Consider the following 24,968-nt stretch of genomic DNA (forward strand, 5'->3'; position numbering starts at 1 on the left):
AAGTTCTCGTGTTGCGTTTTTCAGCTCCATCAATTCACTTATATTCCTTTCTATTTTGTCCATTCTCGTTAGCATTTCGTCAAATCTTTTTTCAAGGTTTGTAGTTTCTTTGCATTGGGTTAGAACATGTTCTTTAAGTTCACAGAAGTTTCTTACTACCCACCTTCTGAAGTCTGATTCTGTCATTTCCTCACACTCGTTCTTCCTCCAACCTTGTTCCCTTGCTGGTGAGGAGTTGTGATCCCTTGTAGGAGGAGAGGTGTTCTGGTTTCGGGTGTTTTCATCCTTATTGCGCTGGTTTCTTCCCATCTTTAAGGATTTATCCACCTGTCGACTTTGTAGTTGCTGGCTTTCAGATTGGGTCTCAAATCTTTCAGATTGACGTTCTGTTTGTCGATGATGAGGTTATTTCTGTTTCTTAGTTTTCCTTCTGACACACTGGCCCCTCTGCTGTAGGTCTGCTGAGGTCTACTCCAGGCCCTGCTTGCCTGGGGTTCACCTGCAGCAGCTGCTGAACAGTAAGGGTTGTTACCAGTTTTTTTTCTTCTGCTATCTTTGTCCCAGAAGGATACCTGCCAAGTGTCAATGTGATCTCTCCTTTATGAGGTAGCTTTTTGGCTATATAGGGGTCAGGGAGCTGCTTGAGGAGATGGTCTCTTCTTTATAGGAGCTCAAATGCTGAGCTGTGAGCTCTGTTCTTCATTCAGAGCTGCTGGGCAGGTATGTTTAGGTCTGCTGCAGCAGAAGTCATAAGCTACTTTTTGTTCCCAGGTGCTCTGTCCCAGGGATTTAGGGCTTTATGAGTTTTGGTTATGCTGCTGCCTTCTCTTTTTTTTTTTTCCTTCAGAGCTGCCCCATCCAGCAAGGAGGCAGCCTAGTCACTGCCTGCCTGTAGAGGCTTTGCTGCGCTGCTGTGGGCTCCGCCCAGCTGCCGAGTGAACTTCCCTGCAGTCCTGTTTATATGGGTGTAGTTAGAACTGCATTGGCAATAGTGGCCCGCCTCTCTCATGGCGGAGCCTGTCTGCAGTGGTGGGTTGCCTTGGCAACAGCGGGCTGCCTCAGCAATGGCAGGCTGCCTTGGCAACGGCTGGCTGCCTCAGCATTGGCTGACTACCTCCGTAGTGGTGGGCTGCCTCGGTAATGGCGGACTCCCCTCCCCCACGGAGCTGGACTGTCCCGGGTTCAGCTGCGCTTGCTGTGAAACTCTCAATCCAGAGTTTCTGGTTGCTGTTCTTTTGTGGGGGTGGGACCAGCCGAGCCTGATCGCCTGGCTCCCTGCCTCAGAGCCTTTTTTAAGTTGGTGTTCCAGTCGCCTGTTGAAGAGGCGCCGGGGTCTGTTTGTTTTCCCCTGTGGCCACTCACTGCGCTGGCTTAAACAGCGGCACTGAGGTTTGTGGCGCTTTTTTTTTCTTTGCCCTGCCCTGGAATCTACTGTCCTGGCTCCCTGCTCAGTCCCCTTTTTAAACAGATGAATGGGTGAGTTCCCGTGGCTCCAGTCACCAGCCAAAAGTGCACCTGGACCGGTGTATTTTGTATGGAGAACCTGTGCTCCGGGGCACCGACAAAGCAGCCACATGGGGCAAAGCAGCGGCGCCGGCCGGCACAGCCATGCTGGTGACCCGTGGAGCTCCTCCGCCTGGGAATTTCCTAGTCTGTGGGCAATAAAAATGCAGCGTCCACTCACCCTCTGTGCTTTCACTGGGAGCTGCAATCCTGAGCTGTTCCTAAACGGCCATCTTGGTTCCTCCCCCTGTATGCATTCTTTCAATCTCACACACGTGCCATTTGTGTCTAAAAACATATTATATGTTTTGCTTATTTTTTGAAGATTATAAAGCAGTATTGCAAAGGATGCTCTAGGACTTGCTTTTTTTCCTTCAGCTCTGACTAAGATTCATTATTGTGGTTGGTTTGGCTGTTGTTTCATTCTTTATTGTCATTGTACAATATGTCATCATGTAACTATAACACAATTTGTTTATCCATTCCCCTACTGACGGACATTTGGGTTACTCCAGTTTTTATGGCTATTGAGACAGTGCTACTAGGAAACTTTGTGGCTATGTCTCCCTAGTGCATAAGCTCAAGAGTTTCTCTAGTGTACATGCTTAGGAATAGAATTGTTATGTCAAATTGCTTTTAGTGGTTGTACTAATTCACTCTTGTGCCAACAGTATGTAATATATGCATTGTTTTAATCCTACTAGTACTTGGTATTTTTGGATGCCTTTATTGCTGCCAGTCTGGTAGGTTAAAATGGTACTTCATTGTGATCTTGATCACATTTTATATTACTATGAAGAGAATATGCATCTCTCCATATGTTCTTTAGCCACTCCTGCTTTTTCTGTTGGAAAAACAGCAATGAGGTCAATGTAGCTGAAGCACAGTGAGGGAGAAGGGAAGTGGTGGGAAATGAGGATGGGAGATAGCTGAGGTGGAGCTGGACTAGGTCATAAGCCTTGTGAGCCGTGAAAATAACTAGATTACTCTGGCAGAGTATGTTTTTTAGAGAATCAACTACTGGGGAGTAAGACTTAAAGCAAAGAGAGATGTTAGAAAACAGTTGCAGTAATCTAATGCTGTTGCTCAAAATGGTAGCAGGTTTGGGGAGGCAATTGTTATTAATCTAATTTCTGATTAGCGTTAGTTCTCTAAAATTTATATATGTTTTTGTATAAAAGCTATGAAATGAGTGACAGCAATGATATAAAAAACAGAAAGAAGAGATTAGGAATTTTTATTATAAAAAATGTGAACTAAGTGTGAAGTGGTATTGTNTGCTTTCTCCTAACCATACATTGAAGTTCCAGAACTTTATTTCATAGTTTCAATAGCAATTTCATGGCAAAATTTTAAAAACCTGTTATATTTTTTCTTAAAATGTAATGAGGACTTTTCTGTTGCCAAAGATTTGAAGATTAATTGCTAGTGTAATAATTTTAGCAACATTGCTTCAAATGGCTTTTATGAACCCAGCAGCTGTGGTTACTCATATTCAGCAGCTGTGATTATCCTGAGTCAAATGGTTTTTCATCAGTTATTAGAAAAGTCATAAGTTCCTGGTAAATTCATTTTTGAAATCAGAAAGCTTAAGTTCCCATTTTTTTTCTCAGACATGCTCTATTTGAATATATTAACCCATGTTACAGGAGGGTATTTTTAGCTACAACTTATCCAACAGCACCATCAGCAAAAAGTGATAATGTACTTGTATTTTTATACACAGTGTAATAACTTCTGATTTCTAATTGTAGGCAAATCTGAATTTGAATACTTTTCATATTTTGGGTTCTATGACCATTAGACAAAAGCAAGTCAACTGAAGGATATTAGTCTATTTCATTTTGTAATATATATAATGATTTTACATTTCTCCTTTTGATTTTTTATGTAGGAATAATATATTTACTAACATCATAGACTTAATTTTCAAACTTTTATTAAGTTATCATTTGGTAAGACATAAAAGTGTCTCTTTGAAAATCCTGTTATATATACTTATCTTTCCTTTCTGAATTATATTTCATGATAATGCAAAGTTGATAAAACTCTTCTTTATTGAATAATTCTAGATAATAAATATGGCAGGAATGATGGAATTTGAAAAATCATTATTTCACAAACTCTAATAAAATAATTGGTTCAGACAATTATTATCAAGGGTTGGACCCATTAGATGGAAAATTGATGGGGGTGTTTACAAGAGAATGATAAGCTGTCATCACCTGTACTCTCCGATCAATCTTTGCATCTCAAAGAGGAGGCATTCAGACACTATGTGCCTCCTAATCTGATGAAATATGAAGTACACTTTCCAAAAGTATTCTTTCAAAAAGAGTAAACCTGAATCTGATCAAGTTCTAATTTAATTAATCTAGAACTCAATTAATCTAGAACTAATTTACCATTAACCAGAAACATAGGGGTAAAAGAACGAGTTAAACGACACCACTGGAGCCAGAATGTGGGACAGTTTGCAAGTTAAGGAATTCAGTTTAATCAATAGGTTAATGGTAGGCAAAGAGGCAAGTGAGGAGGACTGCTCTATATTAATGAGACTTATAATACATAGTAAATCTGTGAATCCTGATTTAAATAATCCAATTGAAACAAATTTTGAGACTGTCAGAGAAATTTAACTATGGGATAGGTATGATGTGATGCCAATTAATTTTTGTTTATTGGGAAAAGTATGGCATTATAATAGTTATATCAATTTTTTTTCTGTAGAGATGCATACTGAGTATGTAGGAGTTAACATGTGGTCTGGGATTTGTTTTAAAACACGTAAGGAATAATAGCAAAAGGGAGATGAATGAAGCAAGTGCAGGAAAATGTTGACTGTTGTTGAATATACATGATGGCTCTCTTTGAGAATGTTTGTAATAAAAATCAATTTTTGTGTATCTTTGAAAATGTTCATAGTAAAATTAATATTTAAAAGTTTTAAAAATGTGATGGATATTTACATATATGTTCTTGACCTTGTCACCCACCTTTTTTAGTACTTTCTTATACACAACTATTAGCATTTTTCTGCAAAAAAGTCTTAGGTGGGAGGCAGCATCCCCTATTACTGCAGTGTTGAAAATGGCAAACACTTTTCAAGTCCCCCTCACAGTTAGAGAATAGTTATGCCAGGCACCAATCCCAGCTTCTGAATAGAAACTAGTGAATCAAAGAGGCAGTTCCTTTGCTCTCTTGGAAGGCAGTGGCACACTAACCTACACTAAGAAAAAAGAAGTCAGTGATTGCCTAGAGATAGGGGAGGAAAGATAAGAGAAGGGGGGAAAGATAAACGGAGGGAGGAATGGCCATACCAGGAGGTAATTTTCAAGGTGATGAAAATGTTTATTGTTTAATACTGATTAGCAAGTTCTAATTCCTGGTAACATCCAGAGCTGAAGGCAATGGTGATAGAAAAGCCATAGCTTCTGTGTTCAGGCACTGTCAGGTTGTCCTTCCCTTTTTCCACCAGAATGATGTGTTTAACTGGCCCTAGCCCAATTTTTTACTTTTCTGAGAATTCTGTAAACTACCTAACATTGTTTCAGTAATTATCTGTTTTTACTTTTTATAGCTTTATTGAGGTTAATTAGCATTCAATAAACAACACATATTTAGAGTGTATATTTTGATAATTTTTGACATATGTATATACTTTTGAGACTATCATCACATCAAGATAGTGAACATTCCCATTACCCACAAAAGTTTTCTCTTAGCACTCCCTCCTGTTTCTTCTCCCCTATTCCCAGGCAACCACTGATTTCTTTTTTTATCAGTATAGATTAATTTACATTGTCTATAGTGTTATATAAAAGAATAATACTGTTAAGTGTACCCTCTTCTTTATGGCTTCTTATTCATTTACGTTATGTGTATTAGGAGCTTTTCCTTTTTATTGCTAAATATAGTATTCCATTGTATGAATATACCACTATTTGCTTATTCATTCAGTTACTGATGACATTAGTTTGTTTCCATTTTGGGGCTCTGATATGGTTTGGCTGTGTCCTCACCCAAATCTCATCTTGTAGTTCCCATAATCCCCATGTGTCAAGGGAGGGACCTAGTGGGAGTTGATTAGATTATGGGAGGTGGTTTCCCCCATGCTGTTCTCATGTTAGTGAGTGAGTTCTCATGTCTGATGGTTTCATAAGGGACTTTCCCTCACATCACTCTGCACTTGTCTCTCCTGTTCCATATGAAGAAGGACATGTTTGCTTCCCCTTCCACCATGATTGTAAGTTTCCTGAGGCTTCCTCAGTCATGCAGAACTGTGTGTGAATCAATTAAATCTCTTTTGTCTGTATATTACCTGGTCTCGGGTATTTCTTCACAGCAGTGTGAAAATGGACTAATACAGGCTCCTAAATTAAGCTGCTATGAACATTTAAACATTGATTTTATACCTTCATATGAACATATTCTTTTATTTCCCTTGACTAAATACCTACTAGTGGAATGACTGGATTATATAACAGGCATATGTTTAATCTTTTAAGTAACTGCCAAACTGTTTTCAAATGTGGCATATAATAGGAATTATTTAAAAAAAATAAGCAGAAGAATGTATTAGGAGAGATGAGGTCTTAAATGTATTTGGTTGTGTATATACATGATATAATGCATTCATATATTCTGTGTATTTTATTTGTATTTTGATAAATAACAAAAGTATATTTTTGATCTCAGTAAGTAGGATTATTAAAGCCACTAATTATTCAGAGTGCAACAAAGTATCATCTGAAAGCAGATATAGCATTTCATATAATTTAGTAATACCAGGTCTTATTTAGTGTTAACCAGTTATACATAAAATATTAATATATATGATTTATAATGAAGGGTTCAGCCTAGTACTCCAAATAATATATCTCAATATTTGAAAACTGATATATTCACTAGTGTGACTATGAATTTATAATAAATAGCCTTCTGTGACAGGTTCATTCTCAATTTGCCTATGTTAAAATTGCACTAACTAGCAGATCTTCTGAGATTTATTTCTAGGTTTTTAATGTCATATTACCTTGAAAAATGATGATGTGAGTTCATAACATAGTAGAGTGCCTGTACATTTCACTTTTGATCCTGAGTGAAATCTCATCTACAAATCACCAACATAAATTACAATTTGGTCTTACGCGTGACTGGTGTAAATATATTTTAGAGACATGAGAAATACAGAGAAAAGCTTTTCTGTCTCCCCCTTTATCCTACATATGTTAACATTAGAAAGATAAGCTATTGCATATTCTCCTATCTCATTTTCACGTGTTAGTGTATAGTTTTGGGGGATATGCATTTTTATGTATGCAGGGAAATTTTATATGGTTTGATACATCCTGATGTGTTTAGTAACACAGTTAAACATCCTCATCGGACCTGGCCAAGCATGCACAGGGAGCATGAAGCTATTAAGGGGTGATGAGAATATTGCCTAAGTACATTTTTAAGGCCTGAAAATAATCATTACAATAGAATATTTGGGCTGAAATTAAAAATATAATATTGTTTAATGAATTTCTATTCATTTCAAAAACAAAAGTATATGTTGTGAATATAATATAAAAAGTATTATAAATTATTTGTTTTTTCTGCAAATTATAATATTTGAGAAAACTGATTTAGTGCTTTTCCTTTATAATTCTTATACATTTAATTGTCTTTATTTGTCTTCTTGAAATAGGTAAGCCCTTATGTACAGTGTTGAATAAACGTAGTGATAGTTGGCATCCTTACCTTGCTATGCATTTAAAGGGAATGATTTTTAATATTGTATTATAGATTATGATATTTGCCTCATTTTATAGATACCATTTATCAGGTTATATTAGTTGGCTTGGCCTGCTGTAACAAAATACCACTAATTGGGTGGCTTAAACAACAGAAATTTATTTTCTCACAGTTTTGGAGGCTAGAAGTCTGAAATCAGGATACAGCATACTCAGTTTCTTGTGAGGCTGCTCTTCCAGGCTAGTAGAGAGCTTCCTTCTTTCTGACTCCTCACATGTCCTGTCCTTTGTATGTGTGCACAGAGAAAGAGTGAATTAGGTCTCTAGTGTGTCTTTTTATAGGGACTCTAATTCTATCACATCAGGTCCTGACTTCTATGACCTCATTTAACCTTAATTATCTCCTTAGAGGCCACTTCTCCAAACACAGCCATAATGGGAATTAGGGCCTCAACAGATGGATTTTAGGGGGGGACACAAACATTTAGTCCATACGTGAAAGAAGTTTTCTAATATTCTCAGTGCTTCTGTTAGTCTTCACTTTACTGCAAACTATCTCAAAGCTTAGTGACTTGAAGTAATAATGTTTTTTAATTTTTTAATGATTCTGTGGGTTGGCTGTATTATTCCTTTTTAGTTTCACTTGAGCTTCCCCGTAAGATTGTCTTTATTTGAAGAGTTGACTGGACAGGAAGGTTCAAGATGTTCTTACTCATGTTTGTAGACAGTGCTGGCTATTAGCTAGGGTGATTTCATTCTTGATGTGGCTTTTTGCCTACCAGATGCTAGCATGGTATATCAGGGTTCCAAGTCCAGAAATGAAACTTCATGTCCTTTTGAAGTGTAGGGTTTATAAATTGCACATTGCTTTTGCCATATTCTGTTAGTCAAAGCAAGTCCAGCCCAGATTCAAGATGGTGACAAAACAGATATGTCTTGATATGAGAGAAGAACATTACATTGCAACGAATGTGATTGCAGGAAGGCATCATTCATCAAAGGCTATTATTATAAAAATCTTCCAAATCTTTATCAAGTTTGCTAGGGGAAATTTGTCAAGAATGTATTGATGAATTTTATGTCTATATTTCCTGTAAATATTGAGAAGATATATTTTTCTGCTTAATTTGTTTATATGATGAATTATAGCTTCTATGACTGAACCATATATTCAATGTCATCTTGCATATCTTTTAAAAAACGTTGCTTGATGTTTGCTTGAATCTGTGTTCAGAAGTAAGACTGGTCTTTGAGTTTATATTTTCTTTGGTATTTAATTTTTACTAGCCTTTATAACATTATTTGGAAAATATTGCCTCATTTTTCTAGTCTCTGAACAGGTAAATGCAAAAATTATCTGTTTTAAAGAATGTTAATAGAACTTACATGTGAACTATTGGTGCTTGAGATTTACTTTGATATAGTAGTTTTAGCTTCTAATTTAATTTTTTGACCAACTATAGCCTCACTTAGAAAAACTCCACCATTCTTGAGACTGTTTTATTAATTTACATATTCCTAAGAATTTCTATATTAGTCAAATTCACAAATTTTTATGGCATAAAGTTTCAAATAATCTCATGGTATCTTTAGCATTTTCTATATATGTAATTTCATTTAAAATTAGAATTTTAAAGTAAATTTTTGCCATTTTTAGTTTTACCATTAACTAGCTATCTAACATTCAATCTGGTAAGAAATCTCTTAATTTTATTAGTCTTTTCAGTGAACCAATTTTTGGATTTTTAAAAACTCTGATCTCTTTTGTGTCTGTTTTCTATTTAAATTTTAAATTTTGTTTGTTCTTATTGTTATATAATAACTTTCCATATTCTCGACTGTGAAATTTATAAGTTTTACTCAATTTTTAGCGTTGCTTCTTTTTAACATAAGATTTGCTGCTATAATTTTCCTCTAAAATCTCATTAACTACCCATTCACTGTTTTATAAATTTTGATATGTGGGGTTTTCATGAACACAGTATTTTGAAATTTTGTTAAAATTACTTACTTAACCTTGAGTTATTTAGAAATGTGTTTTTGTATTTCCAAGTGTAGGGGGTTAATTTTGTAGCATTTTACCAATTTCTAACAATTGTTGTCAAATATAATCTGCGTGATATCAACTCTTAAATTTGCTAAGACTAGCTTTATGGTCTAAGATGTGTTTGATGTCCTTAAATGTTCTCTGTGTGCTTGAAAGAATGTTCTTGCTTTTACACTGCGAGTACAAATGTAAATTGGTTCAACCATTGTGGAAGACAGTGTGGTGATTCCTTAAGGATCTAGAACCAGAAATACCATTTGACCCAGCAATCCCATTACTGGGTATATACCTGAAGGATAATAAATTATTCTATTATAAAGGTACATGCATGCATGTATTTATTGTGGCACTGTTCACAATAGCAAAGACATGGAATCAACCCAATGCCCTTCAATGATAGACTGGATAAAGAAAATATAGTAAATATACACCATGGAATAGTGTGCAGCCATAAAAAGAAATGAGATCATGTCCTTTGCAGGAACATGGATAAAACTGGAAGCCACCATCCTTAGCAAACTAACATAGGAACAGAGAACGAAACACCGTATGTTCTCACTCGTAAGTGGGAGTTGAACAGTAAGAATACATGCACACAGGGAGGGGAACAACATACACCAGGGCCTGTTGGGGCTGAGGGGAGAGAGAGCATCAGGATAAATGGCTAATGCATGTGGGGCTTAATACCTAGGTGATGGGTTGATAGGTGCAGCAAACCACTGTGGCACACATTTTCCTATGTAACAAACCTGCACGTTCTACACATGTATTCTGAAACTTAAATTTTTTTCAGAAAGAATGTTCTGCAGATATTGGTTATATTAAATGTCCCTTAGGTCATGCTTGTTGTTTGTGTTCAAATTTTCTGTATGTGTTCTGTATGTGATCTACCAATTGCTGCGAAACCCATTAAGTGTCCTACATAATGCTAGATTTCTATTTCTCTGTATCTTCTGGTAATTTTATTATATACAACATCTATGCTTTTAAGTATTATGTTAGTGCAAAAGTAATTATGGTTTTTGCCATTTTAATGACAAAGTTTCTATCTATAAAATAGTAATTAGAATTATGTCAATAGATAGAATAGTGATGCTTTTTCTCCTGTAATATTTTTTCTTTAAATTTTTTTGAAATTTACTAAGAAAGAGTTATCTTTTCCATTTTATTACCTTTTAATTTTGAATGTTCTTATGTTTCAGGTACTCATTTTTAAATATATATACATATGTTTAACCATTAACATATAAACATATTTTTAGCCATTGTTTTTAAGCAGTGTTTAAGCAGTTGTTTTAAAGTAATCAATTACTGTGATTATTAATTTATTTAGATTCATTAATACCATTTTTTAGAAATCTCCTCTTTGGCCTGCTTCTTTTTTCTTTTTTTTGTGAGCAAGAGCCTTCTACTCCACCTGTGTTTGCATTCCTTCAGATTCATTTTCCCCTTTTTAAAAATCCTGAGTTTTTTTGTTTTAGAAAATTTATTCTATACTTATTTTTTCCTTCAGTGGTTATACTAAATTTTAATGTACCATCCTTCCATACAATACAATGATTTAGAATGCTTTAACTCTGGTCACTTTACTCTATCCTAACTTAAATATGATTATTTTTCAGTGTTTTATTTCTGTTGTATACTGGGATCATATTCCATAGATTTATAAACTTCTTAAACATTTTCTTTGCTTACCATTCCTTTTTACTTAGACCTTCTTGTTTAATGATTTTCTTCTAGCTCATGTCCATGCTTTAAATAGTGAAGCTGTTTATGGTACACTCTCAGTTTTGTCTCAAAATACTCATATTTTATTTTTTCTCAAAAAATAATTTTGCTAAATTTATAACAATTGTACGTTGACAGTCTTTTTGTCAACATGTTTTGTCTTCCATTGCTGCAGTTGAGAAGTGTTTGTTTGCAATCATCTGTTATTTCTGGCTTGTTGTAAGATTTTTTTTTCTCAATGTTCTGCAATTACATTGTGCAGTACCAGGTGCATTCATTTATTTTTGTTGGGATTCTTTGATTTTTCTGAATATGAGAAGCATTGTCTTTAACCAGTTCTGGAAAATTCACGGAAAATTTCTTTTTAAAAATTGCCTCTGTCTTCTTTTATTCACTCTTTGTATAGTAATAACTCTGAATAGGCAAATATTAAGCCTTTCCATTTTCTCCTCATTTAAAAAATCTTATTTATTATTTTATATCTTTGTATTTTTTCCTTTGTGCTTTTAGCCTTTAAGGTTTTCATTAATTATCTTGACAATTTTGTCCTAAATTTTAAGTCATTTTGTTCATGATGTTCTTGCTTATCGATAATTTTGAAATATTCTTTGTCATGAAATTTTCTCCAGAAATCTAGTCTGCCATATTTTCTGTAAAAAAATATATAAATTTGTTAATTTATTTGACAATCTATTATGTCATCTATAAAATAGGAATGAGCGTTTATATTCCTTCTTATTCCAAAATAGATTTACAAGCAGTGACTAACAAAAATATAAATAATCTACTAGGATAAAACCAATAGTTGAGGAAATTAGTGTAAGAGAAAATTAGAATGGGAAAAGAAAATAAAACTAAGGAAAAAGTTTATGCCAAAGAAGTCAAAACAAACAAAAAAGCTTGTACTTTCTATTTCTATAAAGTTGGTATTGTTCGATCAAAAATTATTTGGAGTGCTTTATGATATCCAAAGGAAAATACAATTGTGTATAGTGAGGAGTGCAGTTTTGTAGGACCATTAAGCATAAGCATAAGCATAAGGCTGCATATAATGTTTTATATACCAAACACCTGAGTTTGACTTAAAATAAAACATGCCAGTTGCTCAGGAAAGGTAGGTGTTTCTGAAATGTCTCTGATTGGTCTTTCAATTGAGAACAGGTGAAGTAGGAGTGGCAAAATCTTCTGTGGCTTTCCTACAATTTCTTCATTTTAAAATTTTATTTTCTAAATAATTTTTATTTTTTTTATTTTCATGCAGACTTGAGTACAGTGGCATGATGATAGCACACTGCAGCTTGGAATTCCTGGGCTTAAGCAGTCTTCCCAACTCAGCATCCTTAGTAGTTACAGGGGCACATCACCATATCTAGCTAATGTATTTTTAAATTTTTTAAGAGAAGAGATCTCAATATATTGCCTCATTTAGTCTCAAACTCGTAGCCTCAAGTGATCCCCCCACCTTAGCCTCCTGAGTTGCTAGGATTGCAGGTATGAACCACTGTGCCTGGATCTCTTAGAATTCTTATAGATCTCCCAAAGCATGTCAGTAGCATAATTCATGCTGTTAAGTATGGGTAGAAAGTGGAAGAATTGATATAAATATGTTGTCAATGAATGAAACTTTATCCCTTTTGATATCATTTTAAAGCAATATAATGAAAAAATTATATTTAACTTGTTTAAAATATGAATAATAGACATTTTATTATCTACGCTTTATAAAGATAAATGTATGTTAGATTTTGTAAAAACAACTGACAGTTCATTGATATAAGCTATAGCCCTGTCCTCATTAATAGAAATGCTTTTTTATATGTTTAAACTCCCTTTCTTACTACTATTTTTTAAAAATTAGACAGTAATTATAAAAAATATGATTGTATTATTTAAAAAGCAACTTTACATGTTATTTTTTTAGGACAGGAAGCATCTTTTTTGGTTGGTATACATTTTATTCTTAAAACAGGCTTTAACATCATGCATAAAAAAATTTGCACTCTTTTTTCTTTAGATATTTCTTTGCATTCTTATTTGTTTTCTGTCATGTTTGACAAATTTAAAACACAAATAAGTGATAGCATATCCCTTACCAGAGTTAAAATAGCACTTCTTCTGACTACCAACTAGTTGTGTCTTGTAGTGTAGCAAAGCTAATAAATTAGGTGCTATTGTAGGGTTCAGCTAGAGCAAATGAAAATAATTTATCAGAAAAACATAAAAATCAAACACTGAATCACAATTTTTTACGACTAGAGATTCAGTCAAAAGCTCTAGAAGTAACTTGAATTTAACAGCATGTTTATTAATGTTTAACAGTTAAGTAGTACATTCATTCTGAAAGATTTATGGGTCTTATTTTGTTGTAAACTTTACTAATGTGAGAACCTAAGAAAATATGAAATATAGCTCAGTATGTTACAAAAGGAAAAACAAATCACACTTCTCCCAAAGTAAAAACAGAAATAGTCAACATGGTACAAATGTTGAAGTTTGAAGTACTGGCTTAGGAAGACATATCTGTTTTTTTGAATTTATTTTGTTTATTTTAGACAATGAGATAGCACAACTTTAATATTTAGATATATGATATGAAAAACAATATATATGTCACGGATTTTATGTATAAAAACATACATCACAGTATCTGTAATCTAATATTTAACAGTTGGTAATATTCTGATCATTCTTAGAAAATGATTAAGAAGGGGTTCATTAACATTCTTAAAATGGGAATGATTAAGTATTATTTTAGAAAAAAATATGAGTGAATTAGTTTTGCTGAGAATGATGATAAAGAAATTGATAATAAGGACATAGAAGTGAAAGTCCTACATAGGGAATATTTACCTTGCCTTGTTTTGATTAGTTGACCCATTCTTTTTTCATTGGAACCTTGTATGTAGAGGAAACATTGAAATTACAACTTAATGTAGAGTATTAAAACATTTATAGATTACGAATAATTTATCAATAAGTAATTATCATTGCTTTACCATTTTATAGAATTTATTATGCTATTTATTCTTTTTCCAGTCATTTCATATTTTTAAGGAAACAGCATTTTGAAATTATAACATTTAAATCAAAATAGTTCCAGATTTCAGAAATGAGCAAATAGAGACACCAAGAGGTTATTAATTATGAGTAACTAGAGATTTCTGGATAAATAGGCAGCTTTATGCCACTCCTGGTGGCTCTCGCCTATAATCCCAGCATTTTGGGAGGCTGAAATGGGAGGACCACTTGAGCCCAGGAATTCAAAACTAGCCTGGACAACAAACATACTGAGACATAGTGCCTACCAAAAATAAAATTAGCTGGGCATGGTGGCACATGCTTATAATCCCAGCTAGTAGGGAGGCTGGGATGGAAGGACCACATAAGCCCAGGAATTCAAAGTTGCAGTGAGCTACGATTACACCATTGCACTCTGGCATGGATGACTCAGCGAGACCCTGTCTCAAAACAATCCAAAAAACAACAAAACTGAAGCATCTTTCAACTACAAGCCATTACAGTATATAATTTTTAAAATGACTTTCCCAAACTTTAACTTCTTTTGTTTTTTAAACTGCTTAAATAAAACAGTAAATTGAACAAATATAGGAAGATTAAAAACTATTGACAACATTTTTGGTCCCTCTTTTTATAAAACAAAATATCTGTTTTTGTACCTATGCTTTCTTCCTGTTTGAAGTTTTTTTTATTTGTTGATACTTACTATTTTCTTCATTCAGGTTATTTCACAGTTGAGGATTTTGGGCAGATCAGTAACAGCCGGTTCCAAATTTGATAGAGAAATCTGGTCTAATGAACTTTCTCCTGTCCTCAATCTCTGGAAGAAACTAAACCAGGTTAGTAGTGTAATATTCTTTTGGTTCTTTTTCTTTTTCCTCCCTGTCCTTTTTTCTAGCATCCTAACCTATGGGCTCCCCATTTCTGCCTGAGTCATACAAGTAATAACGTTGCACAGGTTCCTAACTGTGAAGTCACGGCCCATGATCTCCTTTCTTCATACCAATTCACATCAGAGTTGGTATTCTTTACTCTTATCTTTATATCAGTAATCAAATTCACATGATTTTAGTTCTCCCCTTTCACAGTTCATTTCTTGTGTCAATGTTTGATAATTTTCTCCTTCTCAAGACTATGCTTCTAGTAACAGTTTCTGAGCCCAGTTTTCAACTTTTTTTTAATGATGTTGGCAGTTTTGAATTTTCTAATGATTTTCCTAATTTCATGCAGTTCTTAAAATGTATATACATATACAACCACATAGATATTCCTATGTATATATTATTATGTAATACATGTTTATCCTGAGAATTATGTATGATTATTTTTGGTTTTAGTGAATAATATGGAAATGGAATGATTTGCATAATTGACTAAGTTTACCTCTTATTAAATAGAAAACCAATGATAAAAGTAGCTTTAATTATTGCAAGGGTCTCATCTTACATTTTAGGGACATAATCCAGGTATTTGTTGGAAAGTTTCCTTCTCGGTGAAATGCAGGTTAACTTGTGTGACTCAATGTCCAGAGTTTAGGGGCAGATTAAAGCCTACTCCATAGTTTTGGCACCTTAGTCCCCTACAATTTTCTCTGGTTCCTTCTGAATTTGCACTGTCCATGTTGTTTTTGCTCCACATTAGATTTAACCTTAAAGCACAACTTATATATCTATTTTTTATAAGAAATCCACTCGTGATTTTGTAGTTTTAGTGATCATTAATGAAGTTGCGAGGAACAGCTCATGTTGCTAAGTATGTGGTCTTCTTGCGTAAGCCACTTTTCTTTAAAATATATTCTTTGAAGTTTTGGCATTTCTTAAAGTTCCCACAGTTAACTCCTCCTGTGCGAAGTTTACTTGGATGAGTCTTGTAGACTTCTTTGCACTACCTGCTTCTCTTCATCTGATTTTATTGCTAGTCTCTCTCCCTCACTGCCAGCACACATACATACACACCTTCTTTGTAATTCTAAGAAAACTTTTTTCGATTGTTACATAAAGAAGACTATACAAATGACTGCAAAGGCTTACATGTAAATTATTTGCCTCCTATGACCCAACTCAAGATTGGGAATTCAATATATTCTCTGCTTTATCTGATTCTTACATACAGAGGAAATAGGGTAGAATCTGGGCAGAGTACAATGTCATAGGAACATTGAGGCATGTGGCTGGGACAAATTATAGAGTATGTTGAAGGGAAATTGCTATTTTAGGAGAAATTATAATTTTCCGTAAAATTCTAATTCTGAATGCTAATTAATTAATAATGCAGTTAAGTATTTTGAATACTCATCACTTATGTAACAGTGATTAAACATGTGGCTTCCAGAGCTAGACAGGTTGGGTTCAAATTTCAGCTCTAGAACTTCCTAATTGTAGAACTTAGGAAAGTTATTAGACTTTTCTGTAAAATGGGTATAATGTTAGTACTTACTATCATTACTTACTGTCATCACCAGCAATGATAGTACTCATGAGGATTAAATGTATTAATATATGTGAAGCTTTTATAATAGTGCCTGATATATGTAAACACTCTCTTTTAACTATTCATTTAACATTTATTGAATGTACTTTTATTATAAATGGTCATTTATAATATATGATCATTACTTCTTTCTACCCTTTTTCAAGCAAATTATTTATATAATCATATTATTGGTCAGTCATTCATTCAGAATATTTTAATTGAGTACCTAATGTGTTTCAGTGATTTTATGCTAGGGACTATATAGAGATACTTGTGGACAGAACAGTTATGGTACCTACCTTGTGGAGTTTACAGTTAATTCATAAGAGAGATATTAAAAGATGAAGCAAGTAAATAAATAAAATATATTATTACAAATTATTGCAGATGCTATGGATGGAAAACACAAGTGCTGTTATAATAAGGGAGAAGACTTATTTTGGCCTGGATAGTTAGGGAGTATCTTGTTTGAGAAGTGAAATTGAATCCAAGATATTAGCAATGAGAAGCTAGCCAGACAGAGTTGGAGAGGAAGACTATTTTAAGCCAAGGTGACAGCATACACAGATTTCCTGGGAAGAGAAAATGCTTGGCACATTCAGTACAACTTAAAGGATGTCAGTGTGATTGGAGTATAGAGACTAAAGGATAGAGTGTATGAATTAAGGGGATGCTCTGATCTGAATGTTTGTTTCCCTCTTGAAATTCGTATTTTAAAGTCTTAACTTTCAAAGTGATGGTATTTGTAGATGGGGTCTTTGGGTGGTGTGATTAGGACATAAGAGTAGAGTCCTCACAAATGGGATTGGTGCCCTTATTAAAGAGGTTCCAGACAAATCCCTTACCCCTTCCTCTATGTGAGGACACATCAAAAAAATGGCCACCTGTGAATCAGGAAGCAGGTCCTCACCAAATACATACAGAATCTGCTAGTATCTTGATCTCAGACTTCTCAGACTCCAGAACTGTGAGAAATACATTTCTGTTGTTTATAAGCTACCTAGTTTATGGTTTGTTGTTGTAGCATCCAGAAGAGACTAAGACAAGGAAAGGAATTTTATTCCAAGTACAATGGGAAACCATGAAACTTATAGGTAGAGTGGGTATGATCTAGTTTACAATTTCAAAAAGATTTTGAAGAAAGCTGTTGTGTAGAAGATGGTGAGAGAGAAAGTAGGGAAAACATTCAGGTAGCTCATGCAGTAGTCTAGGTAAGAGCTGATGGCACCTTACATTGTGGTGGCAGAACAGATGAAGAACAGTGGACGCCCTTGAGTAATGCCAAAATTTAGTTATTATCACAAAAAGAGTCCCTGGAGTATCAGTAAAGGAAACAAACAAAAAGCCAAGTAAAGAACAGAAGACTGTGTTATTGTAGAAACCCTGAGGATTCTTTAGTTAGGAATGAAATTGTTAACTAGGCCAAATAGCTTCTGAGAGTTTAAACAAAATGAGGACAGAATTAAACATTGGATTTTCAGAATGAAAATCATCACTGGTAACCTTGACAAGAAAAGTTTAGGCGGAAAAAGAAGACTGGAAGTTAGGTTTAAAGGCACTATGAGATGGGGAGGTGGAGTCAATGTGTCTAGACAATTCTTTTTTTAAATGTGCTATAAAGGAGAGTAGTGAAATAAGGTGATCAAGATACAGGGCCCAATGTGTTTTTTCTTAGAGAGGGAAAGTAAGTATTAGGTTGGTTTTAGGCGGTTGAGAAAGATCCAGTAGAGGAAATAGTTGAAGATGCTGAAAAATTAATTAAAGCAGTTAAACCATTTAGGAAAACAGAAACAATGATTTTTGCTAAATGAGCGATCAATAATAAATATAGACACTTTACAAAAGAAGACATACATGAAGCCAACAAACATATGAAAAAATGCTCATCATCACTGGTCATCAGAGAAATGCAAATCAAAACTACATTGAGATACCATCTCACGCCAGTTAGAATGGCAATCTTTAAAAAATTTGGAGACAACAGATGCTGGAGAGGATGTGGAGAAATAGGAACACTTTTACACTGTTGGTGGGAGTGTAAATTAGTTCAACCATTGTGGAAGACAGTGTGGCGATTCCTCAAGGACCTAGAAATAGAAATTCCATTTGACCCAGCAATCCCGTTACTGGGTATATATCCAAAGGATTATAAATCATTCTACTATAAGGACACATGCACACGAATGTTCATTGCAGCACTGTTTACAATAGCAAAGACCTGGAACCAACCCATCAATGATAGACTGGACAGGGAAAATGTGGCACATATACACCATGGAATATTATGCAGCCATCAAAAACGATGAGTTTGGGTCCTTTGTAGGGACATGGATGAACCTGGAAACCATCATTCTCAGCAAACTGACAGAAGAGCAGAAGATCAAACACTGCATGTTCTCACTCATAGGCAGGTGTTGAACAATGAGAACACATGGACACAGGGAGGGGAGCACTACACACTGGGGTCTGTTGGGGGGAAATAGGGGAGGGACAGTGAGGGGTGGGGAGCTGGGGAGAGATAGCAAGGGGAGAAATGCCAGATGTAGGTGAAGGGGAGGAAGGCAGCAAATCACACTGCCACGTGTGTACCTATGCAACAATCTTGCATGGTCTTCACATGTACCCCAAAACCTAAAATGCAATAAAATAAAATAAAATAAAAAAAGAAGAAAAATGCAGAGGGATTTGGAGAATGTGAATATACTATCTTCATGCTTTATTTACTTGACATTTAGGTCTGCAAACAGAAAGTTGAATTGTGTCTGTCTAATTAAGTGCACAATTTTTATATATGTGTGTGTCAAGGAGTATAAGTGTTGCATTAAATTAACACAAGACTGTTGAGCTCATGTAACACTCTACATACATATATGTGCATGTGTGTGGATGCTTGTTTACATACACACATAGTACCCCTATTTATCATGTTAACAAAATGCCATTTGAAAGCAATAAAGAGAATCAGTGTTCAGAAATTATTAATAAATTTCTGGTATAAAAATTTTCTAAAAAAAAAATTAAATAAATATAAACACTCCTGCTTCTTAAATATGTTAAATTTTTTTTTTTTAGATACAGAATCTTGATGTAACTACTTCTCTCAATGTGAAATCATTGAAGTTTATCTTGCCTTGCTTCTCTGTCCTTGCTTCTGGCCACATAGAATTTCATTGTTTCAGCATTTACAAGATTATTTGGTTTGTGTGTTTGTCTTTAATTATTAGTGCAGTCAGCCTATATGAAGTGTTTTTCCCAATTTTTACAACTGTTGATATAATTCCAGATATTTCTTTTAGCTCGTCTCAATGTCACATTTCAAAACAGTTCAATCAATCAAGTTTCAGCTTTCTGTCCCTTTGTTTTTTTGACTTGGCTTAGTTGACCAAATAGAGTACTATAAAGTTGCTAAACATCCTTGTTCCTAATTTAATCTTTGTATATCTACTCTTTAAATGATATAATAGGTGGCTAGGCACGGTGGCTCACATCTGTAATCCCAGCATTTTGGGAGGCCAGGGTGGGTGGATTACCTGAATTCAGGAGTTCGAGATCAGCCTGGCCAACATGGTGAAACCCCATCTCTACTAAAAATACAAAAGTTAGCCAGGCGTGGTGGTGCACACCTGTAGTCCCAGCTATTTGGGTGGCTGAGGCAGGAAAATCACTTGAACCCAGGAGATGGAGGTTGTGGTGAGCCAAGATCATGCCACTGCACTCCAGCCTGAGTGACAGAGCAAGACTCCTTCTCTAAATAAATAAATAAAAAGTAAATGAAATGCCTATTATATCATTTATCTAAGTGAACTGACATGTGGTGTAGGTTTAGCTTGATTTTTATCCTGTTATTTTGCATGAGATGGCTTAGTAATACTATAGTTCCCAGAAACTTTTTCAAACCTGTTTTTCTCAACACATCAGAGGTAAATGTGCAAGAATATTTTAATTATTTTGAAGTAGTAGTTTTCTCCAAAACTCAGCTTCTCTCCTCTTTCCACTGTTTTTCTTAATTAGAACTATTAGTTTATAAGAAAATCAGTTTATTTAGGATATGTTAATAAATGAAACGGAGAGGAGATCTACTAGTGTGTTATTTCAACTGAGAGAGAATGTTTATCCAGCTGCCCTAAAGATTCTAGAATTTAGCAATTTCAAAATTGCTATTAGGGGTTTATATTAATACTTAATTTAAAATCCTACCACAAGCAAACTTTTATTCTCAAAAAAAAATATTTTCCAAGTTTGTTCTTTCCCAAACTTGAGTTTCTTTAAGGTAAATATTGATAGATATGGAATTAATCTGTGTATCTTTTAACAGCTAGAATTTTAGAATTTTCCTATTAGGGATCATTAGAAAAAACTACCACCACGTTGAAACTGGAATATGGAGTTCCTGAAATGTTTTAGTGAATAAAGGAATTGGAAAATGTAAATTAGTCTACATTATTGATTATAACTAATAATTTAAGGTATCCAAAAAAATGTTATTGTAGCTGATTTAGTATGCATTCTCTGCTGTTGTATGTTTACGGAGAAAAAACACTATTATAAAGAAGTTAAAGACCAGCTAAGCTTATTTTGACAGTAGACATTGTTTTATTTTCATGAAGCCAAGGAGTCACAAAAACTCATGACAGATAGCATTATGACTTCCCCATGTAATAGGAGTCTTTTTTCCAAATGAGGACCTTGAAGCTCCATAAGGCAAGCAAGAAAATGTCATTAATAAAAAAGCATGCAAATGTCTGGCTATTCTAGATACTTGACAGAGAATGATGAAAAGGAAAAATGACTGAAGAAAACCAAACATACAGTTCAATTTTACTAAAATATTAACATTTCCATAACGTTAATGCTGTTAACAATATGTGTACAGAATCCAAGTACATACATTTGACTTTTAAAAGCTCAAAATATTGACAACTTCAGTAGATTCTAAGAATTTTAATAAATTATGAGCAAAAGGGCTAAGTAAAAGAGAAGGGTTCTATTGACAAAATAAAGAAGATAGGAGGCTTTAGTGAGAAGCAGTTTTGTTTTGATGACTTTTTTTTTTAAAAGGGTCAGTATTTGATTCCTGAGTTTTATTTGTTACAATAATTTTGTAATTGGTCCGTGGAACATTTTTATGATAGCTGCTTTACAATCCTTGATCAATAATTCCAACTTCTGAGTCATGTTGGTTTTTGCATCTGTTGATAATCTTTCTTTTTAAATTTAAGTTGAAGTGTTACTGGTTCTTGGTATAATAAATAACTTTGTACTATATCATGAACATTTTAAATATTTGTAAGATTCTAGTTCCTATTTAAATCTTGTGTTTCATTTTTAAGCAGGTAATCAACCTAATTTAAGTTCAGAATGCGTGTCTTGATTCACTTTTATAGGTTATGGTTCCAACATCAGTTTAGTTTATAAAATCTTTGCAGTGCTATTCTGGTCTGCCTCACTTGTGTCTTACACAACAGGACTTCACCACCACCACTACCATCACTACCCACTCCCTAGTCTTCACAGAGCCAGCTGTGAGAGGGAGGGCATGCCCTCTTGTTACTTCAGTAGTGGGGTGGAGCCCAGAATTCCATCTACAAGCACTGCAGAGGAGGAGCAATGCCTCTTACTTCAGGGAGCAGGCAGAAGTCAGAGTACTGCTTAGCATCTTCACCTGGCATCTCTTCTTCTACTGAAGGCCAGGGATGATTCATGAGTTTTAATAGAATAATTATTGATTTCTTCTTTTTTAATTTGTAGAATATTTTAGATTGGTAAGTTAGATATGTATTGGCCTTTTGTAATTTAGTTAAATTAGTAATAAAAGGTTGCTAGAGATTTCTAAAAATAAATTATGTAAAGCCCATAAATTATAACTCTAATTCCCATTGGGCTGAATAAGTTAAGAACTCACAAGAATACTCTAAGTACTTTTATTCAGTCAAGGGCCCAAAATACATTTTTTGATCAGATTGAAACTGGGAAAAGGTATCACTTTAACTCATTGTGTATATCTGGGCTGTTTCTAACCTTCAATCTTGTTTAATAGCCAAAGGAGAGAGCTGAGATGGCAAAGCTAAATATAGTACCATAATCCTTTATTATACAGGGAACTTTTATCCTCTTTCCTTTTCAAAAGTTTTAAACATGCAAAGAAACCGTATTTTGTAATTTTTAAAACCTATATTATATTTGGTTTTATGTGTTTGAGCTCTGTTCAGATTGGTTGAAACTGAAGAAAGAAGTGGAGCTTATGCATTTTGGATTAATCTGCAGCTTTTCTGAATTGTAAACTAGTTAGATCATCTTTAATAGACACAGATAAGAACAAATGCTTTGTATTTGTAAAGTAGTTTTGAATGCAGGACAATAGAACTGGGAATATAATTTACATCTTAAGAGATAAAAATATTTAAAATTGTATAGGCATTAAACATGTTTAAACTTCCCTTTTTGTAAAATGTAGTAATCGAACCAGGGACAATTGAATAGCCAGTGTCTTCTTAGGTGGTACAACAAAAATGATGCATTTGGAAGAAATGATGCAACTCTGATTTTCATCTTTTGGTTGTGGCATTTCCTTAATGTCTTTTTGGATTGAATATAATGATAACTTTTCATTACTAATTCAGAAGTAAAGCAGTATGCTAGGCATTTACAACGGCAAATGCCAGATTCTTAATCATGTGTGTGCATATATGAATGTGTGTGTCATATGTGTGAGACAGAAAGCAAGAGAGTCAAGGTTAAAGTCTTTGTAGCTATTATATTCATGCATTTTAAAGTGAAACACTAGAAAATAAAGCAAGAGGGATAAGGACTCAAAGTTTGTTTATAAATTAACCTTTAATAAGAAAAAGTTTTTAATATAATTTTTAGTTTAATATAGTTTATCATTAGTTTTTATAAAATCTTACTGGTAAGGTAATATAAAATTTTAAAATAGGACAGAAATTAGATACTGTTACCATTCAGTCTTAATGCACTTTAATGCTGTAAAGCATGGAGTATGGAACTTCACTGGTTGGTTTAAAATTCCAGATCTGCCACTTATAGATGTAATTCTGCACATTTTATTTACTTGCTTTGCCTAGTTGACTGCTCTTTGAAATGGGGATAATAATAGATTGTCATAATGACTAGATTAGTTAGCACTTGTAAAGCACTTAGAACAGTACCTAGGCAAATGTTAAGTGCCTAAGAAATATAAACTTACTAATACAGATTTTAAAGATATTGGGAATGAAATTGCTCTTTAATGTCTCTGTATTCTTGAAATTTGATATCCCTTTGATAACAATTTAGAAGAGTGTCATAATTTTTCTACCATTTATTTTAAAGATGTAATTAGAGAGAAATTTATCCTAATAAGGTAACAAAAAAATAGGTCTGTAGAAACATGTAGCCTAGTTTAATATAATGGGTCATTTTAGAATCCTAATTAAATTGCATATTAAGCAAGTTTTCAATCAACTACTAATGAAATTGTTCTAAATGAATTACTTCTCTGGGAAGAATAATCAATATTTTTAATAAATGATTAATATGAGTTCTAGCTAAATGTTAATACTTATTGTGTTTCATATATACACATTTGTATGTGTCTGAGTGTGGGGTGTGTGTGTATACTGCTTTATCATATGAGTTTTTTTTTAAATTGTATTTTATTATTTCACTTCTTATTGCTAGAATGCGTGTTCATCATTTTTCCACTAAATCAAAATATTCTGAAGGAAATCTTAAATAATTCTTTATACATAACTATGAGAAGTTTTAAAATCATCTAGGACACTTACTTACATTTTAACAGGCTACTTATGTCTTATTTAAAAGTAGAAACGCAGTTTTTTTCTTTAGTTTTAAAAGTTTGTTGTTGTTACCTTTTTAAAAACTCCATACATTGTAATTATACATACTTTTGGGGTGCAGTTTGATGTTTAAATACATGTATGTTGTATAGTGATCAAATTAGGTTATTAGCTTATCCATCAATGAATGCATTTATCATTTCTTTGTGGTGAGAATATGGAAAAGCCTCTCTTCTAACTATTTTCTTCTATACTTTACTGTTGGCTGTAGCCACCCTGCTGGGCAATAGAACACCAGAACTTACTCCTTATATCTAATTATAACTTTGTACCTGTTGAACAACCTCTTTTTATCCTCCCTTTGTATACCCCCTCCACAGTCTCTAGTAACCAGTGTTCTACTCTCTGCTCCTATGTTATCAACTTTTTTTCCTAAGATTCCACATGAGTAAGATTATGTGGTATTTGACTTTCTGTGTTTGTCTTATTTCACTTAATGTAACGTCTTCCAGCTTCCTCAATATTGTCACAACTGACAGGATTTCATTCTTTTTTTTTTTTTAACTGAATAATATTCTATGGTGCATATATACCATGTTTTATTTATCCATTCATTGTTGTACACTTAAGTTAATTCTGTATCTTGTCTCTTGTAAATAGTGA

The 24,968-nt window shown here is 33.8% G+C and overlaps 1 protein-coding gene across 6 annotated transcripts in view; it reads left to right on the plus strand.

Moving 5' to 3' along the window:
* The window catches only part of DYNC2H1 (dynein cytoplasmic 2 heavy chain 1), a 390,963-nt gene that overhangs the window by 243,414 nt on the left and 122,581 nt on the right, over positions 1-24,968 (plus strand). For 5 of the 6 annotated variants that reach the window (XM_017544781.2, XM_017544786.2, XM_017544782.2 and 2 more), the window contains one exon: positions 14,760-14,876. The exons of the other annotated variant lie outside the window; for it this stretch is intronic. In XM_017544781.2, the coding sequence (XP_017400270.1) occupies positions 14,760-14,876 (117 nt within the window). The remainder of the gene's footprint in view (positions 1-14,759; positions 14,877-24,968) is intronic. 6 annotated transcript variants of the gene reach the window in all.

Source organism: Cebus imitator, unplaced genomic scaffold, assembly GCF_001604975.1.
Source record: "Cebus imitator isolate Cc_AM_T3 unplaced genomic scaffold, Cebus_imitator-1.0 Scaffold171, whole genome shotgun sequence".
NCBI lineage: Eukaryota > Metazoa > Chordata > Mammalia > Primates > Cebidae > Cebus > Cebus imitator.